The sequence below is a fragment of the Carlito syrichta genome, unplaced genomic scaffold, assembly GCF_000164805.1.
Source record: "Carlito syrichta isolate Samal-C Ts95f unplaced genomic scaffold, Tarsius_syrichta-2.0.1 Scaffold305872, whole genome shotgun sequence".
In the NCBI taxonomy this organism is placed as follows: Eukaryota; Metazoa; Chordata; class Mammalia; order Primates; family Tarsiidae; genus Carlito; species Carlito syrichta.
The window spans coordinates 125,665-139,557 of NW_007249968.1; the positions used below are offsets into that span (position 1 = coordinate 125,665).

A 13,893-nucleotide genomic window follows, 5' to 3' on the forward strand; every position below is an offset into this window, starting at 1 on the left:
CCTGCTGGGCTCCGGCGATCCTTCCGCCTCAGCTTTCCGAGTAGCCGGAATTACAGGTGCACGCTACCATGCCCAGCTAATTTTTTGATTTATTGTAGAGATGAGGTCTCCCTGCCCAGGCGGGTCTCGAACCCGCGGGCTCAGGCAATCCACACACCTCAGCCTCCCAAAGGCGCGGGATTACAGGCTGAGCCACCAAGCCCGGCTCAAGACTCTGTCTCTTAACCAAAAAAACAAAACAAGAAAAACCACAAAAAAGTAAAATGGAAATGTGCTTTTTAGCTAATTCTGATCTGTATATGATAACAGCATAACAACGAAGTTTAGAAGAAGCCAAGCGATAGAAGACTCAGAACTAGAGTTGAGCTCAAGAAAGAAATACCCCAAATTGCCGTGTGATGCCTTTACACACACAGAGCAGAGAGGCAACAACAACTGAACAGCATCTAGTAAAGGGTCACCAGGACAGCAAACAGCCTAAAACTAGATGATTCAATACAGAGGGAAGAGAATAAAATCCCTTGCAGGCAACAAGAGCTGCTTTCAAATACGTAAAAAGCTGCCGCCTGAACAAAAGAACAGCTCCAGAGGCAGCACTCTGCCACAGCGGTGGACACTCTGGGAAGGTAAAATTTAGCTTCAGAATAGTGGGATGTCTGCGTAAGTCCAAGAGCATCCAAAATAGAACCACCTGGTTTCTGATGTTGCAAACTCCCTGTCAAGGAAGGTGCTCCAAGCTGGGGGACCAGGTGCTGGAGAGGCAGAGGAGAGGACTTCAGTGAAGAGGGTCTGGGAGGCAGAGCTTGGGGACTTTCAGGGCTCCTGGACCTCACTGGACCTGGGACTTATCTTTATATTTTAGAGACAGGGTCTCGTTCCCAGGCTGGAGCATAGTGGCACAATCATGGCTTACTACAGCCTGGAACTCCTGGGTTCAAGTGATCCTCCTGTCTCAGCCTCCTGAGTAACTAGGACTACAAGTAAGCACCACCATGCTGGGCTACTTTTATAATTTTTTTGTAGAGATAGGGTTTTGCTATGTTTTTCAGGCTGGTCTCATGCAATCCTCCCAAAGTGCTGGGATTACAGGCATGAGCAACTGCACTCAGCCAAAATTGTCTTTATTTCTTTATTTCATCTTTATTTGTCTCTTTTTAGCAAGCCTTGTGCCGTAACAGATACATTATTTATACTCACAAATTGTGAGTATATACTTTTGTGTCTATAGAAATTAACAGTTATGCGATGTTAAATGGTTCTGTTCTGATGTCAAGGAGACAACACTACAAAATATTACAAAGGTTAACAATGGTTGCTTTGCTTACCTTTGCCGATGAAACAATTTGCTTGGCCTGACGTCTTGACAGATGATCAACTGTCCTTATGAGCACTTCAGGGTTTGCATTGGCCAAGTGTGTTAGGCTTTTGTAACCTGCACTGTGTAACTGTTTTGCTCGGCCCTGAAAAGTGTTACAAAAATCAGTAGGATGAAAATTTGGGATTAGAAAAAAAAAACCTAAGCATCTTACCGAAGGGAAAAAATTTTGTATGCAAGAAACACGAATACACCAAGACGATAAAGTAAATATAAGTATATATAGAAAGAGTTGGAGTCTCATTCTGTTGCCCAGGTTGGAGTGCAGTGGCATGCTGCTCATAGCCACACACAGCCTTGACCTGCTAGGCTCATGTGATCCTTCCACCTCAGACTTCCAAGTAGCTGAAACTACAGACGTACACCACCATGCCAAGATAATTTTTTGATTTACTGTAGAGACAAGGTCTCACCATGTTGCCCAGGCTGGCATTGAACTCGTCATGTTGCCAGGCTGGTATTGAACTCACAGGCTCAGACAATCTTCTCACCTCCACCTCCCAAAGTGCTGGGATTATAGGCATGAGCCACTGTGCTAGCTAAATATGAAGATTTTTAAAGATGCATTGGGTGGTTTCACACTGCCCACAGGACAATTTCCTTGCAGCTCATGTAACTTACATGTGTTGCCATCAGGAGCGAGATGCCATCAATGCTCTTAGTTCGGGGCATTATCTCAAATCCTCACACATAGTCCAATATGTGTCAGCATTCTCATGGTCTCATGGGACCATGGGGATGCGTGTGTGTGCTTCCCAGCAGAATGCCTCTGATCAAGAACTGCCTGTGAGAAGATGCTGACGTTGAGTGTCTGCTGGAAATAGAAAGCTGAGAGGCTGCTCAGGGACACATTCCTCTCACTGTCCAGTGACCCTTGTGGCCATGGAGTCACCACTACCTTGAACAGGTGCTGAGTTCAACTGACACAAACAATTCTTCAAGGCGTGGAGGAGGGAGGGGACACTAGGGACAGGTGGCAGCACACACACCTGGGAAAGGCACCCATACCCTGACTGCTGTTTCTTTTTTCACAACCAAGATGTTTCACCAGGCCTACTCCCTAATTGAAGAGTGGGTTTCTGGAAGGCCATGGCAGTAGTTTATTTTAAACAAAGGACTCCCATAACAAATAAGTCATGAGGCTCTTGCCATCATGTGCCCTGCAGTTAAGACTTCACAGGATAGTAAGGCCTCACTTTCATAGTGATTAGTAACCTCACTTGGAAAATGGGAAGTGACTGACCTCCAAGACTCCAGTGACCTCCATGAGAGGAATCAGCTCGGCCTTCACACAGTACGTCAGTTTCTTGGTAAGTTCTACCAAAAGGGCTTTGTAAACCCAGAACTCCTCGAGCTCCTGCAGAACACAAAGGTGTATATACAAGGTAACTTTCTGTAAGTTATTTCAAAGTTTAATTTATGCGGTAGGAGGCTCAGAGAGGATGTTCTGAAACTTGAGCTAGGCTGGAGACGGAAGCTGATTCCAAGCAAAGCCATTACGATGAAGCACGCTGGAGAGCTGGAGGACTCGATGACCTGGGGTCAGCAGAAAGGACTCTGGTCATTTTAATCAAAACACTAGGAAGTTAATGGAGAGCTTTTCTTTCCCAAGTGACTAAGAACAACTGCTACCTCTGAGAATTTATCCTGAAGACCAAGTATTAAATGCAGACATGTTTGAATGCAAGAAGATGTTCAATGTAGCATTAAAACAGTAAAAACACTGGAAGTCAATAGTTGTTACAGCTAGGTAGGTAAACGGGAACTCAATATAATATTTTGTCTTCTTTTATATATGTTTGAAATTTCCTCTCATAGCAGTTTATTTCATTTTGGAGGTTCTCTTCCTCGCCTCTGGGTATCATGGCAAGAGTACATGATGTGTGGACAGCAGTTGATGCAATAAAGATGGCAGAGCAAAAAGAAGAAAAAAAACCTTGAACAGAACTATTGAATCAACCCTGGAGTTGCTTTGGTTCTGGTGTGCCTGTTACATAAAATAATATTTTTTCTTATTATTTAAACTTCCATGAATTTTTCTGCTACTTGTAGTTACAAGCATCTTAACTAATACTATTGGTATACTATTTTATATCATTTATATAACTTTTTTTCCTTTTTTTGAGTTGAGGTCTGACTGTTGCCCAGGCTAGGCTGTAGTGGCACAATCGCAGCTCACTGCAGCCTTGACCTCCTGGGCTCAAGTGATCCTCCCACCTTGGCCTCCCAAAATGCTAGAATAACAGGTGTGAGCCACCATGCTTGACTGGTCTTCTTAGGATTAGCTACCAGATTATAGCTGTTTTCAAGTTCTATATCTTTTACTTAAACAAGTCTATAAGTCTCAAGTCTGCATGCTAATTAAAATAAAGGGCAAAATATCAGGGAGAGCATCTTCAAATACAAAGAAATAAAAAATAAAAAAACAACAACCAGAAAACTTTTGAAAATAAATTTTATTTTAAAGGATTGCTTTTCCTTCTAACTCGTGAGTCTAATCAACTAGCTTATACTCAGGGAATGTCAAGTGACATTTAAAAATCAACACACAGCTAAAAGTCAAAGATATTTAGAAAGGAAACTTTGCTAATGTAATTATCACCCAATCCAAAGCCAAGTATGCTTGGATCATTTACTCCCTTCATTAGATCATATGAGATAATTAGTTGCCACATACATCTACAGAATATGGTGCTTTAAGACAAGGAAAATGAAATGAATTTTAAGTTTAGAAAACAGAATTCATGGGAAAAAAGTTTGAAAAAATTGAGTTGGAAACAAATATGGAAAGGATTATTATGCTGCCAAATAAGAAGAAATTTAAATGTAGCAAAAATGGCTTGTATTATAAATTCATCATTTAAAAAAAACTATCTGGATAAAAAAGTCTGGCAAGCCTTGTTGTGTTATTTAAGGAAACACTGAAAGCTGCTTTTAATAAAGTCTTAAAACAAATCCATCCCAAATGTATATATTCAGAATAAGGTCTTCTTGAATTATTTTATAACATAAACATGTGATGTAAAAGTCTAACATAACTGCCTGATGTGAAAGCAAGCATGTTGGTGACAGCAGCAACTGAGGGACTAAGATGCCAAGTCATCACACATTGGCCAGTGGACATCCGTCACTTATCAACCAAACACTTCACACTTTTATCCCTCATAAGAAGGATATTCACACAGAATCCAAATCAATGGAGAAAGGTTGTTTTTAAGAGTTAGTTTCAAATATCTGGACCTATTGATGGCAGCTCTCAGAGCTGTGTTAACTAAGCGCTTTTCACTTGTTTCTTATGTTTCAGTTGATTCAGTAATTTTGTATCTTTGCCATAAGTATGTTTATACTACTTTTGTAAGCAGATAAAAACAGATACATTTAAATACATTTTTAGTGCTTTGTAATTACATAATTAAGTCAACAATGAGAAAACACTGACAAACTGAGTAACTGGTTTATGAGTTTAGTAGCAGTTAAAACAAGAAGCTGCACAAAGTATATAAAATATATTTAATGAAATTACCTCACAGAAATGTAACACACAAGATGAGAATGAGGCAGCTCCAGTGAGAAGATTTTGTATGTATCCTCGAGGCATGTTAAATTTTTCAGACACACTCCAAATGTTGGTTTCTTTGAGCAAGGTATACAGAACAAAAGACAGGTATAATCTGCTTACAATGTCCTTGTCCACTTTCTAAAAAGACACAATCAAATACATTTATGTGCTGGGCCTGCTAAAAATGAACGTCACATCAAAACTGGACAAAAGCTAAATGAAGGTGTATTACAGGATAGCAAGGATAGAAAAAATTCCACAGAAACAAAAACTAATTTCTAAAATACACACTTTAACTCAAATTGACTCACGTTCCAACGATAAATGGAGATATACCCACTTGTTTCAATTTAAATTAAATCTTCTTCTATAGGGAGTATAGTGGGTTGAACTCTGCCCCTTCACGCCCCAAAAGAAACAGTTCAGTCCTGACTCCTGGTGCCTATGAAAGGATGAACTTGAAATTTTATCAAATGTAAAATTATGCCCTCTCCTACAGGAAAAGAATGTTTGAGATGAGAACCCAGGGGGACATGCTGAAGAATGTATGAGTTAGGGTTCTGTCTGTTGACACTGAACCACTCTCTAAAAAGCGTTAAGCTGAAAAGGCATGAGAGTTGAATATCAAGTAGAAAAATATGGCTGATTAATTTCCAAATTTTAGTGTATCATCATTAGTAACTATAAATTGAGTTGACGTAGATTTTGCTTAGAATGTTTTTCCTAAGCCAAGAAAAATGATATAATCATTACATGGCAAGATACAAAGCTTTATATTGATTACAAGATCTTTTGCAAGAAATGGGGAGAGGTCTTTTTCAATGTGGAGAAATCAATTAAATTTGAAGTAAATATTACATTCTCCAGAGTTCCAAAAATCATGCCTATAAAACTAGTAACTAATCTATTTGTAAGATAAATTCATATCCATACTATTTAAAATATTTAATTATCAAACTAATAAATATTTGTTGATTATATTATGTAAAATGTAATAAAAATGATTTCTGGATCCAAGTTTAAAAGGATACATCATGCAGGCTAGGAGCAGTGGCTCACACCTGTAATCCCAGCACTTTGGGAGGCTGAGGCGGGAAAATTGCCTGAGCCCAGGAGTTCCAGCCCAGCCTAGGAAATATAGTGAGACTTTCTCTCTACAGAAAAAATTAGCCAGGCATGGTGGCATCTGCCTGTAGTCCCAACTGCTTGGGAGGCTAAGGCAGAAGGATCGTCTGAGCCCAGGAGGCTGAGGCTGCAGTGAGCTGTGACTATGCCACTGGACTCCAGCCTTGGTGACAGACTGAGACCCTGCCTCAAAAAGAAAACAAACAAACAAAAAGAATTATTCTGATAATACTTTGCATGTTTATTATTTGAATGAGTTCCAAATTAATATGATTGTTTTATTTTACATTTTAAAGTGTGATATAAAAGGTTTAAAAAATATTTAATTCAACATTTTGAAGATCCAAACAACATTGCCATTTCTGAGACAAAAGATCCAATCTAAAAATTCATGTGCTAACATGATGCTTTAGTATGATTTAGATATTTTTATCTTTAGAGACAGAGTATCACTACTTTGCCCAGGCTGGCTTTGAACTCCTGCACTCAAGCAAATCTGCCTCAGCCTTCTGCATAGTTGGGTGTACAGGTGCTTGCCACTGCACCCGGCTCTTAGATAGTTTTAGTTCTGAGATATAGTGATACATGAGTCAGCCACACTGTTCAATTTAAATGTAAGTAAATGCCATCTTCCATATTTCAAAATAAATCAGTATTGTCTATGTAAATGTAAAAGGTATAGGAGGAAAATGGTGGGTGATATAACTAGTTTCAGTGTAAACTGGATTACCAAAGAAAATTAAAAGTGAGAAGTGTATTATGAGGGGAGAAATGACATTAACTTGAGAAATTGAAAGTATAATTACCTAAGATTTATTTCCACTTCTTTCTCTCTTTCTTTTTAAGAGACAAGGTCTCATACTGGTGCTCAGGCTGGGGTGCAGTGGCACGGATGCAGCTCATAGAAAAACTCCTGCTTTAGCCTCCAAGTAGCCAGGACCGCAGGAATGCCACCATACCTGGCTAAGTTTTTTATTTTTATTTTTTTGTAGAGATGGTGTCTTGCTATGTTGCTCAGGGTGGACTCACACTCTTAGGCTTGAGTGATCCTCCTGCCCACCCCTCCACCAAAGTGCTGGGACTCCAGGCGTGGTCGCCATGTGCTCCCCGTTTCCACTTAAAGTTAGTGTACTTGCTTCATTAAATACTTGCTTATGCCCACCGACTGAATTTTAAGACACTAAAATACAAGCGATTACACAAAAGAATACTAGCTTATCTACTTTAACCTTCTAACATGCTTTACATACTGCAAGTGCTAGACTGGGAGCTCTTTGAGGATGACAAAAAAACCCAATAAAAACCCAGATGTCCTGTCCTAGAATCTCTCATACAAGGAAAAAGCCCTATATAAAGTTTCTAAAAATATATATTTCCTTCCTCGAATTGAATTCAGGATTCTGTAACATCCCAAACACATTTTTATAGATATCTAAGTTTTTATAACGTGAATTATAAGTAGCCTAAGAAAAATGATTAAGGTTTACTTTTTCTAATAAAAGCCTTCCATGTGCATGACAATAAAGAGACACAAAACTACCCCAAAAAAGGCCATAACACCACCCAGAAATAAATACTGTTTAAAAAAAATTCATACATTTCTGGTGCTGAGATATGTTTTAAATAGCAAACCAAGAAATATATTAATTTAAAGAAAAAATGTAAAGCAAAAAAGATCGACATAATGGTATTAATTTTGTTGAGTGAACGGAGTTCATTACTCGGGCAGAAAAAAAGATTCCGGTACCTTTTTGATGGCTTGACCTGATGCTTTCTTCCCAATAAAGCTTTCAGAGACTCCCAGAAGAGAAGCTACATTTTGTTCTGCTGGACTGAGCTGACCAAGCTGCGTGGAGAAAGAGTAAATACATGGAAAAATAAAAGTGTAGCTTTTAGAAATTTGTCATTTGAAAAAAATCAAGTATTTATGTCACATTTTCTTAATTTTTTTTTTTTTTTTTTTTGAGTTGGAGTCTCACTCTGTTGCCCAGACTGGAGTGCAGTGGCCGCTCCCTGCCACCGCAGCCTCGACCTGCTGGGCTCTGGCGATCCTTCCGCCTCAGCCTTCCAAGTAGCTGGAACTACAGGCGCGTGCTAGCACGCCTGGCTAGTTTTTTGATTTATTGTAGAGATGAGGTCTCGCCAAGTTGCCCAGGCGGGTCTCGAACCCGCGGGCTCAGGCAATTCACTTACCTCAGCCTCCCAAGGCGCAGGATTACAGGCTGAGCCACCGAGCCCGGCTACATTTTCTTAATTTGAAAGGATATGAAAAGCAACATAAATTTATTTACAAACACTGCAAATTTTAAAATCATACTATTAGAATATAACAAACTTTAGTGGAATTACTTAAAGACATGGCCACAAGCACTGGTTTCCATGGACTATGTGATTACGTTTAGTACTGGTGATGGCTGAGGGTAGGGAGAAGAGGGAAAGATTTTGAAAGTAACTGCATTATACAGTGCCACTTTAAGAAACATACAGTAAAGATTTAAAAATATGATATTAAGAAGAAAGTTAACTTCTTGTGATTCAAAGCTGTGCCTAGATTGTGTTCATACAGTTAGCCTGTTCACAGTACAATCATAATAGGCTGTATGTTTCCACTCGGCGTTATAACAAGTAGGGCCAGGTCCACTCTGCTACTGGATATAAAATAAATATTCCAGCCGGGCTCGGTGGCTCAGCCTGTAATCCTGTGCCTCTGGAAGGCTGAGGTGAGTGGATTGCCTGAGCCCGCAGGTTCGAGACCCGCCTGGGCAGCGAGACCTCATCCCTACAATAAATAAAAAAATCAGCCGGGCATGGTAGCACATGCCTGTAATTCCAGCTACTCGGAAGGCTGAGGCGGAAGGATCGCCAGAGCCCAGTAGGTCGAGGCTGCGGTGGCTGGGAGCAGCCACTGCACTCCAGTCTGGGCAACAGAGTGAGACTCCAACTCAAAAAAATAAATAAATAAAATAAAATAAAATAAAATAAATATTCCTTCTCAGATATTAACATCTCTGGGTTTGTTGTATCATCATGCTTGCCTCTGATAGAGCTTTCATATCATTACACATTCATATCACTATACTTTCATATCATCAATCATCAGAGGTAGCTTTCACTGTTTTCAAGGCATTCTATCAAAGAAGAGGAGCAGGAATAACCCTCTTTTTTTGTCCCTTTATTTTTTTCAATGATGAATATATTTATACTTAACAGAAAAGTAATATTTAAGTTAAACAAACCAAAAATGCTATTGCCATATTACAGTTTCTGGGTTTTTTTTTCTTCCTTTTTTTGAGTTGGAATCTCACTTTGTCACCCAGGCTGGAGTGCAATGGCTACTGTGGCCTCAACCTGCTGGGCTCAGGTGATCCTTCTGTCTCAACCTCCGAAGTAGCTGGGACCACGGGTGTGCACCACTATGCCTGGCTACTTCTTTGATTTATTTTAGAGACGAGGTCTCACCAAGTTGCCCAGTCTGATCCTGGACCCTTGGGCTCAGGCAATCCTCTTGCCTCTGCCTGCCGGGATGACAGACGTGAGTCACTGCACTCACCTTTTTTTTTTCTTTTTGAACCAGAGTCTCACTCCATTGCCCAGGCTAGATGGAATGTAGTGGCACGCTCATGGCTACTGCAGTCTCAACCTCCTGGGCTCAGCAATCCTTCTGCCTCAGCCTCCTAAGTAGCTGGGACTACAGGCATGCGCTGCAACGCTTGGCTAGTTTTTTTATTATTTATTGTAGAGATGAAGTTTCACCAAATTGTCTAGGCTGGTCTTGGATGCCTGTGCTCAGGCAATCCTCTTGCCTTGGCCTCCCAAAATGCTGGGATTACAGACATGAGCTACCATACTCAGCACCATGCTACAGTTTTAAAAACGGAAAAACAAAACACCTAATTCCACATATTTTAATAGAGAAAAAAAGTGAATAATCACTTGACAAAAAGCATAAAATAATTAATAAACTAAGTAGCCTAAACGTCAAGATCTTGTATTCACACCTGCCTGAAGTATATCATCCAGTCGGGCTTACACTGTGAAGCCAGCTCGTAGGGAGTCGTCAGGTAGACGAGGTGAAAGAGGCTTTCCAGCACGAGGCTTTCAAGGCCTTTCTTCAAGTCTCTGTAGAGGATGTCACAATAAGCTAAATCTATAGTTCCTAAAAGAAAGATGGAGAGAGCTCACGCTTCATAATTGTCAGAGGTAAAAAGAAGTGGCTTTAAATAAAGTCTTGTTTAGAAATTACCTAAACAAAGCAGAAATCCTTCTAAATCTCTTATTGTGTAATATCTTGTGATGTAACTATTTTGGAGGTCATTTTGACAGTATCCATCAACATTTAATAAGTACAAACCTTCTGATCCAACTACTCTGTTTTTGGGATTCTAACCCAGAGAATCATTTCCACATGTACCCCAAAATACATAAACAGAGATGTCTATGCAGCCTTGATTATAATAGAGAAAAATCAGAAAAAAATTAAAATGTCCATCAGTAGGGGAATGGCAAAGTAAATTATGGTACATCCATGCTATAGATAACTATAGTATTAAAAGAAAAATGAGACAGATTCAAAGGGACTGATCTGTTAATACGTTCATATTTTAGAAATGAGAAAAGTTGCAAAAATAATGTGAACCATGATTTCATTCAAAAAAAAAAAGCACACAAATAAAAACACTTGGAAGAACAAACAGTTAATGGTGGTCGCTCCTGAGAGTGGAAATAGGACAGGAGTGTTCTAAGGTATGTTATTAAGCTAGGCGCAGTGGCTCATGTCAGTAATCCCAGCACTTTGGGAAGTGAAGGCAAGAGAATTACCTGAGCTCAGGGGTTTGAGACCAGCCTGGGCAACATGGCGAGACCTAATCTCCACAAGTAAATAAAGAAATAAATTAGCTGGGTGTGGTGGCATGTGCCTGTAGTTCTAGCTACTTGGTAGGCCGAGGTGGAAGGACCTTCTGAGCCCAGCAGGTGAAGGCTGCAGTGGCCGTGATCGTGCAACTGCACTACAGCTTGGGTGACAGAGTGAGACTCCAACTCAAAAAAAAAAAAAAAAAAAAAAAAGCTAGAGTGTAGTGGTACACTCATGGCCATGACAGCCTCCACCTGCTAGGCTCAGGGGATCCTTCTGCTTCAGCCTCCCAAGTAGCTGGAACTACAGATGTGTGCCACCACACCCGGCTAATTTTTTAATTTACTGTAGAGACATAGTTGCCCAGGTTGGTCTCGAACCCCCAGACTCAGGCAATCCTCTTGCCTCCACCTCCTCTCAAAGTGCTGGGATTATAGGCGTGAGCCACCATGCCCAGCAGGGATCATTTGTTTAAAGACAAAAACTTAAAACTGTATATATGCATGTATTATGCATTGACATGAAATATACAGAAAAGGTCTGGAAAGATATGATAGCATTGCTGTTCTTGGTGGGATACTAAGCTTTGTATGGCTGCTGGGGAGGGGAGCTTGAGGGAGGGATGTCTGGCTTTTCCTCTCTACACTTCTGCAGTTTTTTTTGTTTGAGTTGTAGTCTCACTCTGTCATCCAGGCTGGAGTACAGTAGCACACTCATGGCCACCCCAGAGTCGACCCACTGGGCTCCAATGATCCATCTGCCTCAGTTTTCCAAATAGCTGGAACTACAGGCATGTGCTGCCACTCCCAGCAAATTTTCTAGTTACTGTAGAGACGAGGTCTTGCCAAGTTGCCTGGGTTGGTCTCGAACTTGTGAACTCAGGCAATCCACTTGCCTCAGCCTCCCAAAGTGCTGGGATTAAGGCTGAGCCACTGAGCATGGCATCTGCAGTATTTTAATTACTTATAATTTAAAATATTTTCCAACTTTTGGATGTTGAGGAAACTTATGATTTATAAGATATGATTAATGTAACTAATATAAAATTGCAAATACAATGTAAAGAAAAGATAATTTAATTTCTATTATCTCCAATGCATTTCCTTAATAATAAGATTACTAATGAGGTTTAGGTAAATACTTACCCTTAAAAGAAGCTCGTCCCAACTTTGTAATGTGAAAGTTATACTGGACCTCCTCTTCAGACTTACAAACAGCATCTTTCTGTAGGAGCCCTTTCTCAGTCAAGTAGCTCAACGATTCAACAGTCACCTCCCAAAGACTTTTTTCTTTCAATAAATTCTTTTGCTGAACACCAAAAAGTGTATCATTCATAAAGTGATAGATGTCACCAAGGCTTGTTGCAATCTGAAACAGTTCAGGACATCACTGGAGAATTTTCCTTAATTCAAGGCATCACTCTGAATGCATATTAATTAAGATGTGACTCGCCTCCACACCTCAGAGCTATGTAAATAAAAACCAGTATAAAGTCTATACTGCTGCATGAATAAAGATAAGTTTATAATGGTAATTTAAAACTAACAAGAAGAACACTTTAAGGGAGAAGACATTTATTGTGTCCGTGCTTTGTATGAACACACGAACACAACTGTCACCCAAGGACGCCTCTGAATAGTCCTCTGAGTCCTTTTTGCAGTCCCCCCCATCCAGTTATCATTAATTCCCACCCAGCTTCCACAGGGATCCTCCGAGGGTCTTCCTCCTTCAAGAACTTCCCTGCACGTGTTCCCACCCACCTATGAACACGTCCTTTAGCTCAAAAAATGGCATAATAAAAGGAATATGAAAAACACAGCTGACAGGCTCCACTGAAGCAGGACCAGGCAACGCTCTGCCTGACACGTCACCCCAATGGTCTACTTCTACCTTGTTTTTTCTCGTTCTCATTCCCAACTCTGGGTCTTGCTCTCTTGCTGCTTTTCTTTCCCCCCCTTATTCTTTATTCACAACACACAACATCAGCCATAAGTGATAACCCTCTACTTGGTATTCAGGTGGAGAGTTGACTCTGAACTGGAATAACCTTTTGCCAGCCACTGTCAATGAAATCAGCATGTTATAATAGAATGTAGCTAATAGGTAAGTCTTTTTCTCTCCCTTACAATTTTGAAATTATTTCAGCTGGAAAAATTTACATTGTCATTTCATGTTAAACCAGTGTAAGGGATAACAAAGCCATTATGGGGCACAGACATCTTCTATTATTTCTCTTCCCTTTTAATAAAAGTCATTCTTAATATAGTTTTCAGCTAAGCTAAAATGACACTTCAAGGTATCCAAGAACTGATTCTCAGATGGTGGATCATATGTACTTCTCAGTTTTCTTTAGCATTGTTTCCTACCCAGTTGATTAGGGTTAACATGTCGGGGGTGCAGGCAGGCAGGCAACCTTCCCTTATCTACCATCTACCCACCCCTGAAAAACTCAGTGATGTAATAATTTAAATCTACTGCCAGCCTCTGTCTCTGACCTCCACAGCATCTCAAAGCTAGATTCTCCACTAATGACCCAACCTGTAAGTTCACCCATGTCCAACTCTGTTGGGAGCCGGCCACAGAGGCCCACTGAGCATTAGGGATCAGGAAGGGCCGTTGACCCCGAGACCACTAGGATGCATTCGGGAGCTGTTGACCCCATTTCCTCCCCCTTTCTACTCAGCACTAACCAGATTAAGCTCCTGTGAGCTCAAAACATAAAAGCTCTGAGACCAGGATGAACACAAGCTAACTTTAGAAGCTCATTGCTCCCATTCTTCCACAAACTGCAGTTCTGGCTTTCACACAACTTACAGTTCAAACTCGGTCACATCTAAAAGCCTTAGTATTGGTCACAGGCTTCTGGGTCGTGATCTTAGGATTTACTGAAGTTGATAAGGTGTAAATTGTAGAATATAGTTTTAGAAGACAGCCATTTTGTTGAAAGAATACGGCTAGGTTACTTGATGAACTTTGGACTGG

The 13,893-nt window shown here is 40.4% G+C and overlaps 1 protein-coding gene across 3 annotated transcripts in view; it reads right to left on the reverse strand.

The window, feature by feature from the left end:
• HELQ (helicase, POLQ like) overlaps positions 1 to 13,893 on the reverse strand; it is a 49,541-nt gene that overhangs the window by 5,366 nt on the left and 30,282 nt on the right. For all 3 annotated transcript variants that reach the window (XM_008062865.2, XM_021714912.1, XM_021714911.1), the window contains 6 exons: positions 12,057 to 12,279; positions 10,058 to 10,215; positions 7,807 to 7,905; positions 4,899 to 5,072; positions 2,619 to 2,732; positions 1,326 to 1,460 (listed from right to left, as the gene is read on the reverse strand). In XM_008062865.2, coding sequence (XP_008061056.1) covers positions 1,326 to 1,460; positions 2,619 to 2,732; positions 4,899 to 5,072; positions 7,807 to 7,905; positions 10,058 to 10,215; positions 12,057 to 12,279 — 903 coding nt within the window. The remainder of the gene's footprint in view (positions 1 to 1,325; positions 1,461 to 2,618; positions 2,733 to 4,898; positions 5,073 to 7,806; positions 7,906 to 10,057; positions 10,216 to 12,056; positions 12,280 to 13,893) is intronic.